The 20,727-nt window shown below is 46.5% G+C and overlaps 1 protein-coding gene across 11 annotated transcripts in view; it reads right to left on the reverse strand.

Annotated features, from left to right (window-relative positions):
• The window catches only part of GRAMD1B (GRAM domain containing 1B), a 106,014-nt gene that overhangs the window by 55,916 nt on the left and 29,371 nt on the right, over positions 1-20,727 (reverse strand). For 8 of the 11 annotated variants that reach the window (XM_065040533.1, XM_065040528.1, XM_065040527.1 and 5 more), the window contains exon 2: positions 19,985-20,062. In XM_065040533.1, the coding sequence (XP_064896605.1) occupies positions 19,985-20,062 (78 nt within the window). Of the gene's footprint in view, positions 1-549; positions 898-1,042; positions 1,338-8,458; positions 8,478-19,984; positions 20,063-20,727 lie in introns of those variants that run through there. The other 3 variants (XM_065040542.1, XM_065040531.1, XM_065040540.1) reach the window with 3 other exon arrangements.

Genomic DNA, 20,727 nt, shown 5'->3' on the forward strand with positions numbered 1-20,727 from the left:
TTCTGATTAAATCAATTTCACCACAATAATTCAAAAACTATTAATTCTAACTAAGTAGTTTTGACATACTAAAGATTTAAAACCATTTTGATAGACTCGAGATTTTCTATAAATCTTTGCTGGCCAAGTTTATACTAAGTGCATTATGCATATAATTGCCTCCATGTATATTACATCCCTATTTATTTACCTACCCATATAAAATACAAACTTAATCAACAAAAATATTTACGTGCAAATATTCTAGATCCACAAACAGCTTTTCTGATTGACTTTCACTCGCATAACATTTTCTTTCCCTGCCCACCTGCCCAAACCTAGCGAGTTTTCCCCAAAGAACACCCCAGGAACAATCAAACCATTAATGAGCACTTTGGTACCTTCAAGGACGCTGTTTGTTCCCTGGACTCCAAGCTCTAATACGTTATTACACAAACACGCTGATAAGGTGCATCCCCAAAAGCAGATATTTAAAGGACAAGCTAAGCAGGAGCCATTCCATGCACGTAAGATTCAAAACGTTTTCTCCACAAAAAAAAATGCACGTACTTATTTTCTCTGTACACAAACAGCTACTGAGTCCAGGCGCTCAGGTGTGCGGATGTTATGTGTGTGCACACACAGATGCAAATTCACGCACAACCATAGCGAAAGCCGGGAAGAGGAGGAGAAGGGGTGGCGGCAGCAGGGAGGAAGATGCAGCCAGACCAGAGGGAGGCTCACGGCATCACAGTCCTGATGCAGAGATGCCCGGACAGGAACGGCCCGTCACTGCATCTCCCCCGATGACTTCCCCGGCGGTTCCCTCCCAGCTGCAGCCCGCACTGATGTCCCCTCGGCGGTGCTGCAGTGGCCGGCGCTTTGCAGCGCAGGCACCGGCCAACTTAGCGGAGCGGAGCGCATCCCTTCCCTGCGCCGGCCCCGCCGCCCCCCCCGCCGGCAGCGCTGCGCTCGCTGCTGCGGCGGCAGCGGGGCTGGGAAGGACGGAGGTTTCGGGAAACACAGAGATCGCGTCGCCCCCTTTCCCCAGCGCTCTGCTTACCAGGCGAGCTTGAACCCTTTCATTAGTACAGTCACGATAAGCCGATGCCCGCGTCCTTGTCTGCCCACTGACAGCTCCAGAGGTCCCAGGACATATTGGAGGAGACCCGGCCGGCGAGCGTCCCCCGGGGAGCGCCGAGCCCCATGCACAGAGCCCCCCGCGGCGGGGTGCGGCCGCCGCGCGCCCCCGGCGCCCCCCCAGACCCCCGCCGAGAGGCACAGGGCTCCCCACACTAGCAGCGCCAGGGGCTGAGCCGGCCCGCTCTCTGCTGAGCATGTGCAGCACCGGCAGGCCGGCGCGCCGCGCAGCATGCCATGGAGCCCTGCCCGCCCGCCAGCCCCGCGGGGCGGCCCCGGCCCCCGCCCGCCGCCGCAGCGATGCTCCGGCCCGGCCGCCGGCTCCCTTCGGCACGGAGCCACGGCCAGGGGAAGGCGCCCTCCTCTCCTCTCCCCTCCTCTCGTCCCAGCCCTCCCCGCTTCACATGTTCGGGCAATCAGAGTCGCGCCCCCCCCCCCCCCCCCCCCCCGGGCTCCCTCTAGGTCTTTGCATGGGGAATTCATTAACCCAGCGCGCCGAGGGCAGAGCATCATTAACGCTGATTAACAACTGCTACAGAAAGTGACGGAAGTGCTTAATTGAAACTGAAATTTTCAGAGGTAGGAGACAAGTTCCTGCACTGGAACTGAAGTAGAGAATATTTTATTCTCATGACACCCACTGCCAGCATTTGCATAAACACAACAGGAGAGGCAGCCATAGAGCACTATTTATCACATTACAATCACGACTTCTTACCCCTTACACCGTATAATAAAGATCTCCTGCACCAAAGCTCTCAGAGGGCTGGACCTTGGGCACAGCCTACCCAAACTGGGAAAGAAGTGCCAGTTATTGCATCACAACCCCCCTATACTGTTCCTGGGAATGCTTCTATTTATCTTAAAGGATCTAAATACACAGGAAACAGGGCAGAATTTTCCACATCACTTGTAGTTTAGTTATTTCTTCATAAAAGATCATCTGAAGTACTTAAAATAGGGAAGCTTGGGAATGGGCACAGGTGAACACACACACACACTGAATACAGAGAGCACTGAACAGCTTTAGTCTGGGGACAATCTTGCTTATCAATCCTATGAGGGATGCCACAGCAGTCAGGTATGTGAGAATTACAAGACAGCACAAACCCCCCACTATAAGGCAGTGCAATCTGTTATTCTTTTGCTCCCACACATCAAGGTTGACGTATATTCACCCACCACCCTCTGGCCATATCTCTGTGTGGAATGACACAAAACGTGTAAAGTCACCAACTCCATTCTGTTCCTTTCCCAGTGGACAGGGAGGGAGGTCAAGTCTGTTCTGGCTGACAGAGCTTCTTGTGAAACTTATCCTCACTACCCAAGGAAACAGTGAGATTGTGATGCCCACGGCACCTTTGGAAAGTAACAAAGCGTGCTTTTCTTTCATATTTTGCTTAATAAAGGTACCAGATGTTTTCTTCTTATTCTCCCAAATTCTGAACAGATGGACAAAAGCAAAGTTCCAGTTCTGTATTGAGCAGGAAATCCCTTCTGTTGGGCTTTGGTCATTCCAGGGCAGGTGAAAGGAAACGGGATCTCTGCAGTGGGGCTGAAGTCCCAGAAACTGCACAAGTAACAACCCAAATGTCTTTCTGGGGAGTTGAGTCACAAAGGGAAATCTGAGCACAGTGTTAACTCATTCCAAATAGCTTCCCAAACGCTTGTGACATGGCGCACCCTCTGCTTCATTGTTAAATACCATTACTATCATGCTCGAGTGCCTGCTGCAGAAGGCAATAGTATAAAACTGCATCTTGTGTAGAACTGTCTTCCATTCCATTTCTGTAGGAAAGCAATGGCTAATACCCTGCAGGAGTGCCCCATGGTAGGCACAGAGACTTGAAACACCCGCTTTGAGAACTGTTTCCAGCATGAACTTTGCAACATACCTTCTTGTTTATTCCTAGACAAAAAGCACCAACTGCCATAAAGCTGGGCACACGCATTGCCACATAACGCACTGTATGGGAAAGCCACATTCAAATCTCACTTCACATAATCCCAGATTCAGCCCTCATTAGGTCCAACCAATACTGGATGCCTGGCTTGGACTCAACTTTTCTCCATGAGACGCTTTGCAATCTGTGGCCTGCAGGTTGTCAAGGAGGGAAGCAAATCACAGTGCTGTAAAATGGGTCAGGAGACCTGCAAGCTTGGCAAATCTGGGACAAACTAATGCTGCAGAGTCACATGTTTAGAAATCAAAGCTCAGGCAAGAAAGGTATTAAGAGATAAGCAGTCATGTACTTTTTCTAAATAATTTGAGGGGGTTAGGAAATTATCAAAGGAGATAGAACACTCGGAAGAAGACAGTGCCTGTGTAAGCATCCAGCCGGCGGGCACAGCCACCTCTGCCACAATTCACCTGCGATCTGCTCTCTGAAATCCTTGGTGCAGGCACTGCGGGTCACCCCGGTCTTCAGTGCACCCCAAACAGGTGACCCCACTGTCACTGCTATTTACAGTCTCAATTCCACACTCACCGGACCGGCCCATCTGTGTCAGCTAATGGACAAGCCCTTTCCTTTTTCTCCATCCTCTGCACATAATGACTCGAGGCAGGAGGGGAAAAAACGTATCTTAAAATTTAAATAAGGTAACAAAAGAGCATATGTAGATATCAAGAGACAGGCTATGCACCGCCACCCTGTCCACCTCCACAGTGCTAAGAATACTTAGAAGTCACATGCAAGTTGAATTCCGGATAAATTATCTACCTACTCCATCCTGAACATCCATCCCACAAAACTGGAAAATGGGAAAGCAGAAAGAGCACAGCTCAAACTGCGGCTTGCGAGATCCAAACCCATCCTGACTCTGCTATCGACCTCTGCTTTGAAAATGGGTGAAGTCCTAGAATCTACATCTTTTCACCCGCCCATGGAACTACCTGTTGTAAGGAGACATTACATGGTTGTAACAGGCATCAATGACAGATCATTTTCAACTGTAAAAATGTCAACGTAAGTGAAATTTTCTTTGATCATGTCTTGCATGCAAAAGAGCTTTCTCACTCCATTGTTATTCTGGTAAAAAGTCTTTTATTTTTCCACACATATAGTAAAAAAAAAGAGCAAAAGGAGCAATACAAGTATAAACACTGATTTTCCTTTTAGTTTGTTTTCATGTTTTGCAAAAACAAGCCTAACAGTTGAAAACAGTCAAAGACTGCTGAGAGCGGGTGGGTTTTGGCCAACATGAGCTATCACAAACCCTTGAAAACTCCCCGATAACATTGTCTCCTTCATGTCTCACCCGCCATGGCCTCTCCTCCCTGGCACCTCTGTGCAAAACGGCCTCTTCTGCCTCTTCCTAAACAGCCCCCTTGTCTCTACACCTACTTTTACTTCCTTCTCTATTTTACATACCTCTCCATCAGCTATTTCACACCATTTTCATTGAGTGCCCCCACATCCCGCAGTGCTGTGTGCTGTTCTCAGCTCCCTTTTACACCTCAGTCATCAGATCACCTTTTTTCCCCCCCACCTCAACCCAATATTTTTCCACTATTTCTTTCCATACCGATCTCCTTTGTACTCTTGTATCTGACCTATTTACAGAGCCATATGTATATTCTCACCAACAACCACCCTTTATGCAGAGTGTTAGATCAGATGTTTATTATTTTCCCTTTCTAGCTATAAAAATCTAAGTCAAAGAATTTGCTTGTTACAATAGAGTTGTGTTTGGGAAACTGGTCTCCTTTTTTAATATGAGGTACATCATTTGCTAAGCATAAACAATAAGTAACAACCAGACAAGCTTACATGGTGCCTGTTGTCCATCCTCATCCCCTGTCTCTCCCCACCAAGCAAAACTCCCATACACTACAGAAAGGATTACACAAGATCGTTTGGATCCTGGCCCACTGCCAGTAGCATTTTCAGTACTTCTGCTCCAGAGCAAGAGCACCATGAATACAGCCTCCCTCGTGGCTTCTGGTGGCTTCCATCACCAGCCAGGATGAGGAAGTGGAGCAGCACACACACACTAAAAACAGCAACACAGTAAAAGCCACGCAGAACTTTCTCAAACTCAAGACAGACCATTGAGTAGCAGAGAAAAAAGAGCTAGAAAAAAGACCGGATGTTTTCCTGACCTGTAACTATAAACTGTCAAGGCCACATGAACTAAAAAGAGTCAGGGCTGTAATACACAAAACTAGAGCTGTTCGGGGTTTTTTTTCTTTCCTGACTTTCAGCTTGGATGAAAGAAATCCTAAATGGTTCTGTCCAGCTGAGACAGGCTTTGCATGTCCTCTGCACCGCCAAGAACATGGGCACAAGGTGACAGCCAGTGCTGAACTGTGCCTTGGTGTTCTCTGGTCAGACCGCAAGAAACAGGCAAATCGGCTGCAGCATTTTGCCACCTTCCTCATCAGGGCTTGGATGCAAACTGGAAGCACAGAGGCAATTACACAAGTGTCATACAACAGTATTTAATATTTAACCTTATTTCACTCACATACCAGCTATTTTGCCTTAATTTCTTGTCCTTTTCCCCTTAAACATACTTCTCCAAGCAAACCCAGCCTGAGCAAGCGCTATTTAATAAAAGCCAAGGAAATAATCTCCAAGAAAAAGCTCTATGGTACATAAATAAGCATATTTTCTGGCTTCGCTCATCATTCCCATTACAGCTCATAAGAGGAACACATGTCCTTCAAAATGGAACTAATAAATCAGGTGCTTAAATATCTGTCCCCCGCACCCTAAAAGATCCGAGAACTTTCCACGTATGTACTTGCAGTACAGAGAACAAGAACCTTTCAGTGTCTGGGGAATGAGGGGCAGCTCACCGATTGATGTTCCTCATTTCCACCAGCTGGTTACCTGGAAAGTGATTCACGCTTTCCCAGGATGCCTTCTAGCTTCACATTGGTGTGATGGTGTTGTTTTGGCTCTTTAACAGGTTAACTGCTTTTCCCCTTGGCGCTCGGCAAGGCACAGGGACAAACCCAGCAGGGTTCACAGTTTTAGCAGGGCAGCGTGTCACCGAGGCTGCGAGGTGACGCCGCACAGTGTCACATCGCACAGCAAGGTGCCCCATAGCGTACAAGGGACAAGCAGTTGTCTAATTCCACCAACAGCTCTGAAAAGCCTCAAGATGAAAATTAATGATTGTTTACCCTGGGATTAAAAACACAGGCTACAGAATAGGAAAAGCTGCGCACCCCTCTGTTTTCAGTGTGCTAAATATGGAACCATTCTTTGGCATCTCAGGAAATGCCAGTTCTTGAGATACCCTAAAAGGTGCCCCAGCAGCAAAGGAAGCAACAGTGCAACACAATGGAGAGCAGCCGTGGAAGTAACATCCTGATATGACATTCCATGTCCGCTTTTGGCATCATCTCAAGAAAATAAAGCTGTTAAACCTTCTCAGAGGTTTGTTGCCAGCCCAGGGCCCAGGCTAACCCCAGCAGAAACGAAGCAAAATGAATAGCGACCCTTGGAGGCTCCAAATCGGCCATACAGGGGTAACTGACTCAAACTCAATGGAAAAGCATTTGGGTTTCAAAAAAGAATAGGGGACTAAACATCGGCACTTGTCATGAACCAAGTCCAAATAAACCCGCGTACATTCCAGCAGTATTTACATCATAACTCACTTCCAAGACGTATCTGGTTTAGAAGGTTCAAACTAGACTCAGTGTTTCACTCAGGATACATTTTCCTCGTAAGATAATTAGGTCTTGAGCACATCTGCACTAAGATGGTGCTTTAACACTGTAGGTCATTCAAAGCAAGAAGCCATAAAAAGAACTGGTACAGACAAAACAAATTTTCAAGTGACTTCACTGGTTTTGTCTTTGAAAATGTCTGGTTTTCAACACAGAAAAGCCAGAGTTCCCCAAAGTGCCACAACAGTTATAACTGAAGTGTAATATTCAACTGGCTCCCACACCGCTGGACCCTCAATTCTCAGTGGTCATTTTTTTCAAGCACTACCGTTCTAGGTGGCTTTGTAGTAACAAGCGGTTGAAGCTTGAGCAAACATGATAGTGAGGATGATTTCACCTTGACAAAGCAACATCTATTCAGAAGTACTTAATACAATTTTTTGTCAGGCATTCAAAACTCAAAACCTGCACTGACATGCAACTCAGTCCCAGGGCAAAACAGGGCAGCTGTTCACCAGCATCACCCAGGCTTCCGGGAAACGGAACTCGAAAGTATAGAGTAGTTAGCAAAAATGTACGTGAAAAACGAGAACTCAAACTCAACTTGAATTCTAGCTGAGGCATAAGAACGAGTCCTACAACCTTTCAATTGCACCACAAGTTTTTTTAAGCCCTGGACTCGTACCCGTGGGTAGAACAGCGGCTTGCCGGAGCACAGCACACCGTGTCGCCGTGCTACAGCACCCAGTGCAAGCTCAGAAGCACAGCTTTCGTAACTACTAATGCCATTTCCTGCTCTTTCCAAGCTATGGCTCATTTCAACCATGCTTAATTTCAGACCCTGCTGAGATAACAGCACAAGATACATTTTACAGACACATTGCCTGCACTTTAACCTTGTTCTGATGCCAATGGAAGTCACACCGGTGGCAGGTTCATGCTGGAAAACAAACCATTTGCTGTGAAGACATCACCAGCGGTCCCTGCCATGAGGCACAGCCACTCCGTGGTGAGACAGTCCTGTGCTTCCCAGGTGTCACGGAACCATGCTGAAGCCATGCACTGTATTCATTCCCATTTCTACCTCACAAGCCTGTCTCCATCCATCCAGTTCCATTCTCACCCGCTTCCAAGTCTGCCAGCCCACAGGAAAGCAGAACCTACAGCCTGCGAACAGCAAGCAGCACGGGCAACAGAGAAGCCTCACAGAAAAGGGCGGATGCATCTACAAGCTAGAATTACTTTCTCACTCGGCACTCCCCGAGATCCTTTCCAAAAAAAAGAAATAACGCTGCCAAAAGGCATTTCTACTCACACAGCAGTGCCTGGGGGTGGGAAAGCTGCCCCTAAAGCACCCTCTAGTGTCATTTTCTCATACAGCAAAGCAGGCTTCGGTCAGCATCCCAGCTCCATGAACAAACCACCACCACCAGCAATGCACTCCATTCCTCTACCAGCCACCTCACACCTTTGCCTAGAGCATCAGCATGTCAAGATTTGCTCAGATCTTAAAAGAAAAGCAACATGTAGAGACTGTGGCCACAATGTTACTTCCTCCCAGAACCTGACCCCCATCATCAACCCCAGCACTACGACCAACTCCCAGCGCCAGGGAAAAGGGTTGGGAGAAAGTAAAAAGGGCAAGAGAGAAAGTAAGAAGTTGCCAAGCGAAACCACTTACGCACAATGAGGCCGGCAGCATTTCCATCCTACCTTTGCTGTCGCCATATCAGACGTCTCCATGTTTTCTGCTTGGCCTATCAGTAAACAAGAGCATTGGAGAAGGGAGGAGAGAGAAAGGGAAAGTCAAGAGGATGAACAAGAGAAGACCAACAACTCAACAGAAGGATGAGAAATCACTTATAAACTAGTGCCAGGTTTTCCCTCCTGCCCCATAGATGAGCAGAAAAAGCATCTCAGGCAGATGGTCCCAATTTAGTCACTTGACTATAGCCTATCACAAGACCTTAGTCACTGCCATCCCCCCAGCTCCTCCCCAGCCACCACCCAAAGGTCTAGCAGGATGCTGAGGAACAGAAAGGACCCTCCTCCCAGCTTCCTTTTCAAGTCTGAGCTTCTGCAGGGAGCAGGCAAGCAAACCACCCTCTGGACATGCTGCTCATTCTCCCTCTTGCTCTAGGGGGAAGGGACAGTGACACAACCAACCCCCCAAATAGGTGCTTTAGGAATCAGGAGAAAGGAAGAAATCAAGTGGGTTCTGGGCAGTGCACAGGTAGAGGGATCAGACATGAGGAGGATGGAGGTAGGAAAGGAAGAGGCAGCTTCTAAAAGAAAAGAGTGAAAGGGCTCAGCCAGGCAAGTTGAGAAGCAATGGTGCAAAATAAACATACTGCAGACAGACCATTTAAAAGGAGATTCACACGTGCAGAGAAAAACGCAAGGTGGAGGCTAGTCATCTGCACCCTGCCGAGAACACTCACCTCCGAGTAACACTCAAATGACTGGGCCTAAACTAGGAACTATTTGGTGCACACTCTCAGCTCAGACTGAAAATATCAAATCATCATCTACGGTAAAATTTGTCCCAGCATCAAGAGGCACCCGTAGCTGCTGCAGCCCTGATTGGCGGAGCAGAGTGACTTCACACCGCCCCATTCATCACCCCGCATCTCCCTCCCCGGTCCTGCCGGCTCCTCCTGCCCTACTTTACTACAGTAAATCAGTCGGGAGCCTATTAGCCGGCCAGCCCGGAACCGCCGTACGCAACTCCTCAGAGCGCTCTGGCACTGGCAAACCAGCCAGATGTGAGCAATCCTGGCTGGGAGGGAGGTAGAAAAAACACTGCAGGGCTCAGTCAAATTAAGAGCCTCTGAGGGCTAGAAACATCAGTGCCTGAAAGTGCTTATTCATGCCGAGTGCAGCGCACCGTGCTGAGGAACACAGCAGGCACCGCAGTGGAGCACACGAGACCGGGGCGCCGGCAAATGATTTACAACACACTAAACAGTTTACACACGTTGAAGGGCACCTACGTAGTCTCCGCAAAAACCCTACCACTTCTATTCCCTTACATACAGGCACACACAGTCCCACAGAGCAGACCAACTGGGTTTTATTATAGCAAGTATTTTGCAGTCCTGCTATTAGTACGCACTGGAATATACCAGATGTCACTATCATGCAGATGTGTGATGTAAACAGCAAAGAGGGCCCAGCAGTCCACAGACAGACAAGCATTCAAGTCACCTCTAAAAAGGGCCAGCAGTATACAATCTACACTGAGAACAGCCCTGCCAAGTCCTGTCCTGGCATACAGGAAAATATACATTGCTGGTACCTATTTGTCGTGATGCAGTCATGCAGGCTCCTGCTTATAGAAATTAAGGCTGCCACACTTTACCTTTTTACTCAGCATATTCAAATACACCAATCTCAAGCTTATCAAGGATATAAAGTCCATCTTATGAACACATATGCATTGTTCCATCTCAAGCATTGATGTGAATATCACGTACTCAATCCAACACCACACAGGAACAATACCACTACACCACCTGAGTTAGTTACACTAAGGTAAGAACTGTCATCCTTGCTGCACACGAGATGAGTTTCCAAATGCCTCCTTTGCTATAACATGGATACCAATAGCCTGAAAAGCAATGATAAGACATCCAGTGCAGACACAAAGCTACACAAACAGCAACTGCACCACTGTGGACAATCTACTCCCCAACCCCTTTTTTTCTGGAGCCACTGAAATCCCTTAAGAGCAGTTTACTCAGTTGTGTCCATTTTACTACAAGTGTTCACAGCAGAGTAGGGAAAAAACCCACAGCATCATGAAGGACCTTCAGTAAATCCTAAGCCAGAGAACCAGTAAAGCCTGACTCTGCAATTTTTAGAAAGTGGAATTTTTACATTGCAGTCTCATTACAGCAGAGGTTATCCTGTGTTCCAGCGGGGTGCAATAGCGCATGAACTTAAAAGCTAACAAGAAACTTCTCCCGAGGAAGTCCACTTCTCAGAAGGGAACAATTCACTATGACACACTTGAGGTCTGGGTAACAATTCAAAGCTCTATAAATAGCTACAGCAATGCTTACGTTAGCTTGGGGTTTTAGCTCGTAATTGCCTCCAAAAAGATGTATTACAAATTAGAGGACACTGCTTGTTATAAGCACTACCTGCAAGTGTCAGTGACCCTTCAGATAGTCACACACCATCCCAACTCACAGCCATTGGAGCATCCTCTGTGTAGATATATCATTGTGGCTTTACTGCTGCCCATCATTACAGTTCAAGCTTCACACTAACCAGAGGGGACTCGCCTCTGAAAGATTCATGGTAACCAAAAAAATTGCTTGTTCACAGACCCACACGGTGGAAACAGACTTGGGTGGCTCAGATGAGTTCACTAGAAAAGGTGTGTGACCTGCAGGCACAGAATGCAACACGCTACCTGTGAGGCACCACCTCAGCTTCAGTTTGATTCTCCTGTATGACAACACATTCTGCAGGAGTCTGAGAAGCAGTAAAAAACCCCATATAACACGCATGCAAAACAAAACCTGTTAGTAACAGAACTACTGGGACGGAAAACTAGAAGCAGCATTACAGGGAGAGAAATAGAACTTGTACAAAGAATGCCAGAATGTAAGGGGAACAGATCGTTTAACTGTTATGCACCTTAGTGTACTGGTGTACGGATCCCCAGGAAAAGGTGCCAGCTGGGTAAGCTCCTGAATCTTTCCTGAAGTCAGTGTTCTGCAGCTCTGCAGCCTCTCTGTCAGAGAATCGCATGCAATCACAGCATCTGCAAGCTAGGGCACGCCTCCCCTTACCCAGGCAAAAAGAACTCTCAGAAGGAACTCCCTCTTTGCTGCAGCAGCTGGGAAGTCATGTGAGACTTCATTTCCAGAAAGAAAATATGCATTTCACACTCTTGGCATCATGGGAGCTGTAGTCACACTGTATATGGAACAGAAAGTGCCTGCAAGCCATTTCTTTCTGAGCTCTGTGATTGCAGTGATTATCAGGGCACGCACGGGTCTTGGAAGGGAGAGCAAAAACATTCAGGTCAAGATATTCTGAAATAACTCATGGTGTCAAGTCAGCCACATCACGTCATAGCCCAATACATCAACTAGATTTTTAACTCGGGATAATGCTGAACATCCGCTCTCTCAAAATCAGAGCACTTTAAAGTGCCTAACAGCCAAGACACTTTGTAACTTAAAATATTTCAAGTACATTGAGCTAAATCTTTACCTGGAAGAATCCAACCACCTTCAGTCTTTGAGCTGGCACTTGCTAAAGGACAATCTGAAGACACACATAGGTAGCACACCAGAGAAACAAAGCTTTCTGTACTCATCTGGACCCATGGGATGTCTAATGCAACATCCTATATCCTGAGCAAAAAATCCTAACCTCCTACATTGCATGTAAATGGTGAGAACCTTGTAGCAAGAACATGCACCACAATATTCTGGCTTTAAGAATAAAACCCCTAGAAGAATGACTGCAAATTCATGAGAGGAAGAAAAAGGTCCTGGATCCTTCATTTCTGAAACCTGTGACAAAAGTCGCTAAAGCACAGGCTCAAAACCCAGGTCTTGAACACGAGCTTCCAGTTTGCAGACAGAGCCATTTCGCATCAGCAGCAGAAGCCGCTCAGCTCCAGTCACTCGCTACCTCTTGCGTGTTTGAGGCATCTTCCAGACCAAGCGGCATCAGTGACAGAACAGAACCAAGGACGGCAGGCTGCGAGCATGCCTGCTGTCCCACAGTGTCACAGCCAAAGCCACACTTCACTGGGAACCCGGAATAAGATAGCTGGTTTCTGAGTGCACTGACGCACAGCAGGTGCTGCACAACGCAACAGCAACAGCCTGCTCAAGCTCGCACGTACAGGTCAGAATACTTACACGCCTAAGCCTGAAGCAAAGATTCTTCTCCAGAACAGAGATAACAAAATCTTACAATGCTGGAAACTGTTACACCCATGTCCTTCAGGCAGGCCCATATCGCCAGCCATTCAAACAAGAGAAATGGGTTAAGATGATAAAGCACTTAACAGAGCATCTTACAAAGACAGACTTGGGACAGGACTTCAGAGGGAAGGGAAAACAAGCAGTAGAGAAGGGTTAAGGTTAAACTTGCATGAGAAAAAAAAGCAGAGGGACTCAAGGACAGAGCTTGGCTAGTACCATTACAGTACCTGACCTTGTTACGATGCACAGGGTGGTGGGGAGACATGCTGCCGTGTGATCACCAAAATGCACAACAAATACCCCACATAGGCCAAGAAAGAAATGGATAGGAAAAAAAAAAACACCACAACAAGGAAAGAGAAGGAAAAGAAGAAATGCAGAGGTCAGCACTCACACGGTTACAGTCATCTGCAGCAATGGGGAAGGCTGTCCAAGAGAAACGTGCACCCCAGCAATCTGAGGAAGCGTCACTTCAGCAGCACTGTTGAATTAAGAGAGGACAGAATCCCAGCTTGTTTACACACGCATAGTAGTTTTGGGGGAAAAGCAGCACAAAGCAGTGAGCTCAGAATCCACGGTGGAAAGATGTAATGCCACCGACACGGTTCTTTTAGTGATGTTACTGTAGTCACCGCAGTTTGGCCCCAGAGAGCGCGAGCAGTGACTGGGCTGCTGAGAAGGCAAAGCTATGGAGAGATCTCCAAAGGGCTTGATCCGCACAAGAGACACTGGTCTCCTCTGCTCTCAGATTTCTTCCATCACAGGCAATGCAATTTTAAAGGCACAGCTGCCTTTAAGTCTCTGCCAGATATGCTGCTGCTATGGGATAAGATGCAAAAATCCAAGAAAATTCAGAATTCTCTATTGAAACAAAAAGAATGAGGTTAATAATTACCAGAACTGAATTCTCAAGGCCACAATTAACCAACTACCATTTCTCTTCAACTAGAGAGTCCATTACCAGGCAGAAGCTAACACGGCTTTTCCCAAGCCTCCTGAAACAGGGAGGAAAACTGGTCTGAGCATCAACATCACAACTGATTTTCTTCTGGGTGGAAAGCATGGGTGCGCAGCTCAGATCAAAGTCCTGAGTAGGGCTTGCAGGGGTAGAGTCCATAACAGGATGTTCCAAGCCCAGCTGACCCATCACAAGGAACTTTTAGTGCTCTTTGGCTTTTCTGCCAGAACTCTCACATCCACTGGTAAATGGCACAGCCTGAGCTAGCAGGTCACCACCCCGTGTGCTCTCTGCTTGGTGACTGAGGTGCCCCCCCTTATCCCACCAAAACCCAGCACCAATTAACACTTCTTCCCACGGATACACAGATGAGCTCCTCTTTGCTCAGTGCTCTGCTAAATGGAGTTACAACACCAGTGTGGAGAGGAGCTATGTCAAAAGAGTCAGGTAAAACACCAAGTTACAGGTATCTCTTACATTAAGTAGCTATTCTTTGTGCACTGTGTTTCAGAACAGCTTCTTATATTCCATGGCCATGGAATGCAGCAAGAATTAAGCACATGCTCACCATCACCACCTAGCTCCCCTCTTCCCCACCCCATGTTGTTTCTGATTATTCTGTATTACAACTTTGAACACTTGGGATTTCCCCATTTAGACAGCCAACCATAAAGTGTAAAAATGCATGTTTTCCAAGGTAACCATTACAAAGACTTGCATACTCCAAAGACACACAGCACTAAAAGCATGGAAGAGGCCATGGTAAAGTGTTATGTGCTGATTGTAAAGTTAGGAAAAAGCTGGTTTGTTCAGGGACTCACACTGCGGACAATTCGTACAACAGATAGCAGCTTAGAGTAGGGGGATGTTTCCACAAGCAAATCCAAAATAACTTGAAAGCCCAGTTCAGAGGAGCGCCCTTAGATTTTGGGGAGCTTTTCTATCCCTACAGAAAATACCCTGCACTGTGCACTTGGGTTTCAGAAAGAGCTGATGACTGCGCTCTAAACAAGGGCCTGTAAAGGTCTCTATAAGGGCAGGAGTACATGCATTCAAGCTGAAAACAGCTATTTCCCAGATCCGCCTCCACCAGCCGCGTAACCCGCCAGCGTCTCAGGGGAGGCTGAGGCAGCATCACGGGTAGCGGCGCCTTCTCCTCCAGCTGCAGGCTGAGGCTTGGGCACAACGATCAGCCTCTCCGCGCATTCCGCTGCCCTAAGCAATCCGCTAGGGAGCCGGGGCAGTGAACAGCAATGCCAGCTCTGATTTACACATATACTATGGTCCCAGATTCTCAAAAAATTGAGGTGGAAGAGCTAGAAGAAAAAGTGCTGTCAAGAAAATAAGCTTTCAGTTTCTGCCCTTCAACATATGCCAGTTCTGTCTGTCAGTTTATTGGCTCAACAAATTGGTTTTAACTTGCTTATCCCTGCAATACTTCTCCTCCACCTAGTTAGTTGAGCACTTATCTCCTTTTCTATGGCCACTGCATGTCAAAGAAGCCACTATAAACTAGGAGATTTTGCTCAACCTCATCTCCAGGATCATTAGGTAAAGCTTGAAAGCTTCGAGCTCTTATTAACAATTGAGGCAGATTAAAGCTGCAGAGTGGTTACTATTAAAACTTGAGAGACCCTTCTGACTCCAACACTTGGAATTGCAAACCCCTGTACTAAGGATGGTAAGAAAGATGCTACGTACTCCTTATGAACATCAGGGTCAGCGGTTCCACCTGCTAACTTGACTTTTCAACAGTAGCACAAGCTGAGACCCTGTATGGTCCCCTCTTCAGCTGGGATGTCTGTCTGACATCACATTTCAGTCTTTTATTGTTATTAAGCGGATACACAGGCCTCATTTCCACCTCCCAGGAAGTATTCTGGAGAGGGAAATAGCCCTTTCAAACTGGCTTTTTTGGCTCCAAAGGCCACAGAGAAGCTAAAAGACAAGTTCCACTACGTGCATCCTCCTGTATGATTTGTCTGTCAACTGACTGTTGGCTGAGACTCACAGTTTGAGTTCTGTGCAGCTAAGGTCACTTTTGCTTCCACTTTAATAGCATAACAGGTCCCAGACTATGGCCAGGGATCCTAGGCACTGCTGTATGAAAAGAATTAATACTAAGAAAAGATTTCACAAACTAGATTTGCCGCTATTCTGTCTGGGGCAGGAGGAGCGAATGGCTCAGAAAAATAAGACACTTAAAGACTGAAAAAGTAACACAAAGCTCCAGAAGGATATTTTGCGATGTACTTCTCTGGTGTTTGCTCAGCTGTTTCCCCAAACATCCCCTTCACTGCACAAGGGAGATTAGAAAAAGGGGACCTGAAGAGCTGTGCACCATCCCATCCCATTTTACCACCACCTTTGTTTTACTGCACCGTACTAATCAGTCACACCACCTAAGATAGAAGCAAGGAACAATGTGCTTTCAGAGCTTTTCTTCCCAGAGGCCACGCACATTCATGACATGACTCACAGGTACATCTCGGTTTTTGATGACTTCTCCATTAAAATGTTCCCAGTGTGAAGAAAGGTGGGTTTCTCTGACAGGGAGACAAAGAGGTATTGCCTACACAGTGCTTTTTCTGAGGAATCCCCACACTGATTTCTAGCATCAGTTCGTTTCTGAAGTGTTATCAAGAAGAACAACGATCACTAGTACAGTTAAAACTCTCACACCCTTACAGGTTTGGGCATATGCAACAGTATTGGAAGGACAGTTACAGCCCCTAGATGCACTCCAGGCCACACCTCAGCTTAAAAAGGCATCTCCACCAAAAGAGATGTGTTGTATACCTCAGGATTTAATTTAAAAGCCTGCAATACACATTCTATAGCAGTCACTCCCTGCATCATCTCTCAAACTCCCAGTCACTTCTCTCCCTTCCACTCCCCTGTAGCCTCCTGCTTGTCATGTTAATTAAAAGATACTCAGCATCCTAAACCTGATGGGTGTCCCAGTGTCAGGACAAAGAACGAGTCCTTGGACCAAGCAGAACAGGCTCATGGACTTGGACTTAACCTAGATAAAAGCTCACGTTAATTCATATGTAACCTTGTCTTGTTACAGTGGTTATGGAGTCTGTGTGCGCACATCCCACCCAAGCCTCTGGCTGTCTCCATCCCAACCGTACCCACTCTTGAAACTACTTTAAGTCAAGCTGCTATCGCAAGCACAATTATTCAGACACTAAGTAAGTCAGCACACTATCTTGCTGTATTTACAATTGTGGTGTTTCAGCATCTGAGCACCTCAGACAATGCTCCACTCTTTTCTTTCTTTCTTGCGAGGTAAGACTTATTTCATAAACAGCAATATGAAATGGCTCAAGCAAATTCATGCAGGGAACTGAGCTTTCAGTTTATACAAAACCTGACTCTTTCTAGCCTGTTCCACTAACTTCTCCCTTCTGTGTCTCTAAAAATACCCAGAACACATATAGCTACCCCAAGACAAAAATAAAATCTGTAAAGGCTCCCTTCTCAGCATAAAGAACCAGGCACAGCCACATGACAACTTACATGACTTTGCAGAAGGAAAGCCTTTTCCGCAGAGAAGACACACGCAGGTGGCAGACCTGCTTCACCGCTGTGCTGCAGGACCGCTCCTCAGGGTGCGGGTTCTGGACCATGGCAGTACTTGACAATGCTCACACCTCAAGAGAAATAACTGCTAGAGAGCGCTGAATTCATCTGCCAGCGGTAGGGCAGAATTCTCAGTCTTCTCTGAAAAGACCAGAGGGTTGGAGCGTGGTCCTTGACAAGCCACCACTGAAGTTAATTCCGCTCGCAGCACCCCCTGCTACCATCTTCTCCTGTTAAGATCTTGGCTATGCCTAGTCCACATTTCAGCCATCCTCTGCTACATATTCATCTCTTTTTTTCATCCCACAGTCATCTTAGCAACTCAGCACCCCTTTCAGCATTTTCCCAAATGTGCCGAGGTGGGTAAGATCCTCGCTTGCTCTCTGCCCGTGAGACGCGAGGCAGCATGCCAAGAGAAGGTGCACCTTTCAGTACACACCACATGATTTTTTGCTCTCCTCTCTCCTGCCCTACTCCGTCCAGCTTTTGTCACAACTCCCAGGATTGCTGAAACCCTGTGTGGCTCTAGTTTTGTTTGGCTTTCTTTTTTTAAGAGCCGTTGTACAATAGTCAATTGATCGAGTGAACAGAACTGCCTGTAAGTCTTCTTAAGAGAAGCAGAGAGCTCCAAACCTGTGGGTGGAGGGCCTTGTTCAGTGCTCAAATGTATCACCATAAGAGCAGCAAGAAAGACCCTCTTAACTCAATTGTCAAGAGCCTAGCAGATCCAAGATGTCTCATAAACAACCTTCAGCTTCATTAATAGAAATAGTAAACAGCAAAATCTCAAAGGCTTTGTTAGCCTTCTCACTAATTCATGTCCAGCTTCACATCTTACATGAAACTCAAAATATATTGGAGTTGCTTTTTTGTTAAGTTCCATAAGCACAAGCCACTGGTATCCAAAGGAAGATTATACCAGTGGAGCCTGACGCAATTACACTAGCAAAGGAGGAAACAAAAACATAGCGGCAAAGCCCTTGTATGGATCATTTTAGGATCACTATCCTCCCCGAAAACACAGGTTACTTATCATTAAATCTAGGCGGCAGGCATGTTGCAGGTTCCAAATAAGAGACATTAGTAGGCTCAACATCACCTTGGCTTTGCATAAATAGGTCTGAGATCTGCTCGTGCTGCACCTAAACATGACCCTTCGGCCAGGCAGATATTCTTGGCACAGTCTGAAGGCGCCAGCTTAGTCTACACCTGAAACAGGCAGCGCTTCCAAACCATCCCCTTCTTGCTATGCCAGGAATAGCCCATCTGAACATTAATGAAGCCCAACCCTATTTAACCTACAAAATCCCAAATCAAATGGTATAACAGCACCCACTACATAGAGGGAGCCCAGTTATGACCTAAGTACCCATCTGCTTTGCTGTCAGAGTCTTTATTTCCTGGTTGCAAACACCACTCCTCACTAGTCAATTATGCCAGGCTCTGCAGCACCAGAGAGACTGGTAATTGGAGTGAAACATATGGAGGAAAAGGTTAGCTACAACTACCAAGTGCTAATTCCAAGCCAAACTCTGTTGGGATGTTAATTAGCTCTTCAGGGTCAGGATGTTCTCTCAAGTGAGTCAATTCCTCAGATAACATACTCAGTTCTTACTCAATCCATTGGCTTTTGACACCATAGTGGGGAACGTGAGTTTGCTGAGTGTTTGCCACACCACACAGTTATTAGGAAGACTTCAGAGGCAGTTTATGTGAAATAACTGAGACAGAGACCTGAGACAATGCTCTTCTGAGGGACCATGCCCAGATACAAGCACACGGAGTGGATGATGCCACATTCAGATGCCTCTTGTAATCCACTACGCAGTAGCACAAAGGAAGCTGTTCCAAGCTCAGCATATGCCCTTCTGTGTGCTCTCTATAAGCCCCAGTCACAAGATCTGCTAAGTACAAAGCAACGTAACTCCACTGTGCAATGCAGTAACAAAATAATGGGAACTCCAGAAAACCAAAGTCCAGATGTAATGCTGGACCTGAGGATGTTAGTAGGGAAACGGGCTTGCGGGAGCAGACCTGGGATAGAAAGGCGGTAGTAGCTCAGGGCTCATAGTTCATGCACAGAAGAAAATGAAGCAGATTCAGGCTCAAAAGATAAACTACAAGACACAGCAAAACTCTTTATCATGTGGCTCTGAGCAAAGCAACAATAATAAATCATGCACAAAAATAAGTATTCATTTTTCAGCAGCTTTAGTGCCAATGCTGCAATTTGAAGCAGTCATTAATCAACCTGAAGTGTAAGAAACTGAAGTTTCTTCTGGAACTTCACAGCAGTTCTCACCCAGCTGCTAGACATGAGCTCTAGATACATCAGACTGTCAGACCACATCAAAAGCCAGCTACAACCAAGTTCATTGTTGTCTTTGCTGAGGACAAGAACCACATACAAAAATTCCCTTGTGTATTTTCAAGGATCAGAGCTGCTTATCATGAATACACAGCAAGTTGATGAAGCTTTCTACACCAACTACAGTTCTGGGAAAGGAGTCTCCAAAGAAAATTCAGGCTGCTTCAGTAGTTGGATGCATCTGTCCCACAAGCCCTACCTTTAAGTAGATTAAAAAAATTCATCTTTTATACACCTTGATAAAACCAATGTATATCACACGTTAAACAACTGAGAAATACAGGAAAAATAAATAAGGACCTCAACCATCCCAGCCCATGTAATTTCACCAAGTCGTTCCCGGCGCTCCCCCAATTTAGCCACAAACTCACCTGTCCTCACGCATATGAGGGCTCAGGAATCGGGAGGAGTCGTCATCGTGGCTGCTTTGCTGGCTGCTCTGCTGACTGCTGCAATGAGACAGGAAAACACAGGCAATGAGACAGGTTTGTATAAGTCCCTATGAAACACTCTGGTTTAAAGCCAGACCAAGAAAAATGCAAGGTTCATGCTTCGTGTTTAGGGGGGCAAATGGAGAACAACACTAAGTTCATATCTGATTTACAACAGGAATGATTGGTTTGAAGCCACTTTGAGGTTTTCCTAGCAACTCTCTGAAATACAGAAGTGACCTTACAGTGTTTCATCATGCCATCCCAGAACAGCTCCTTACAGCTTAACATTCAAACACCAAACTGCTGCACGTTGATATACCCCAACTTCCAGGCAGCAGGACACAGCAGCAGTCAAAACAAATTCTTACTAAGGATGAAGTGGCCAGCACTGAATTTCTGGTGAGAGTTGCGTGCTGAGCCCACAAGATGTCACTCTCCTCCTTTAAAAAGGTGGTTTGGGGCAAGATTTTTCCGTACGCATCTATTGTATGAAGTTCGCCTTAGTCCGTCTTCCAGCAGCCTCCGCCTGCTCCAGGCACTCAGTTTCTGCTTCTCATATCCATAGCTGCTTTTATTTGCAAAAGCTTTCCTCCTGAACAGTACATTCATCTGATTCTACCTGCAGGTAACAGATTGCAGCACAAAGAGCGTAAATTCCCAGGCTAGATTTCATCTGCTTC

The sequence above is a fragment of the Columba livia genome, chromosome 24 (assembly GCF_036013475.1).
Source record: "Columba livia isolate bColLiv1 breed racing homer chromosome 24, bColLiv1.pat.W.v2, whole genome shotgun sequence".
NCBI classification, from domain to species: domain Eukaryota; kingdom Metazoa; phylum Chordata; class Aves; order Columbiformes; family Columbidae; genus Columba; species Columba livia.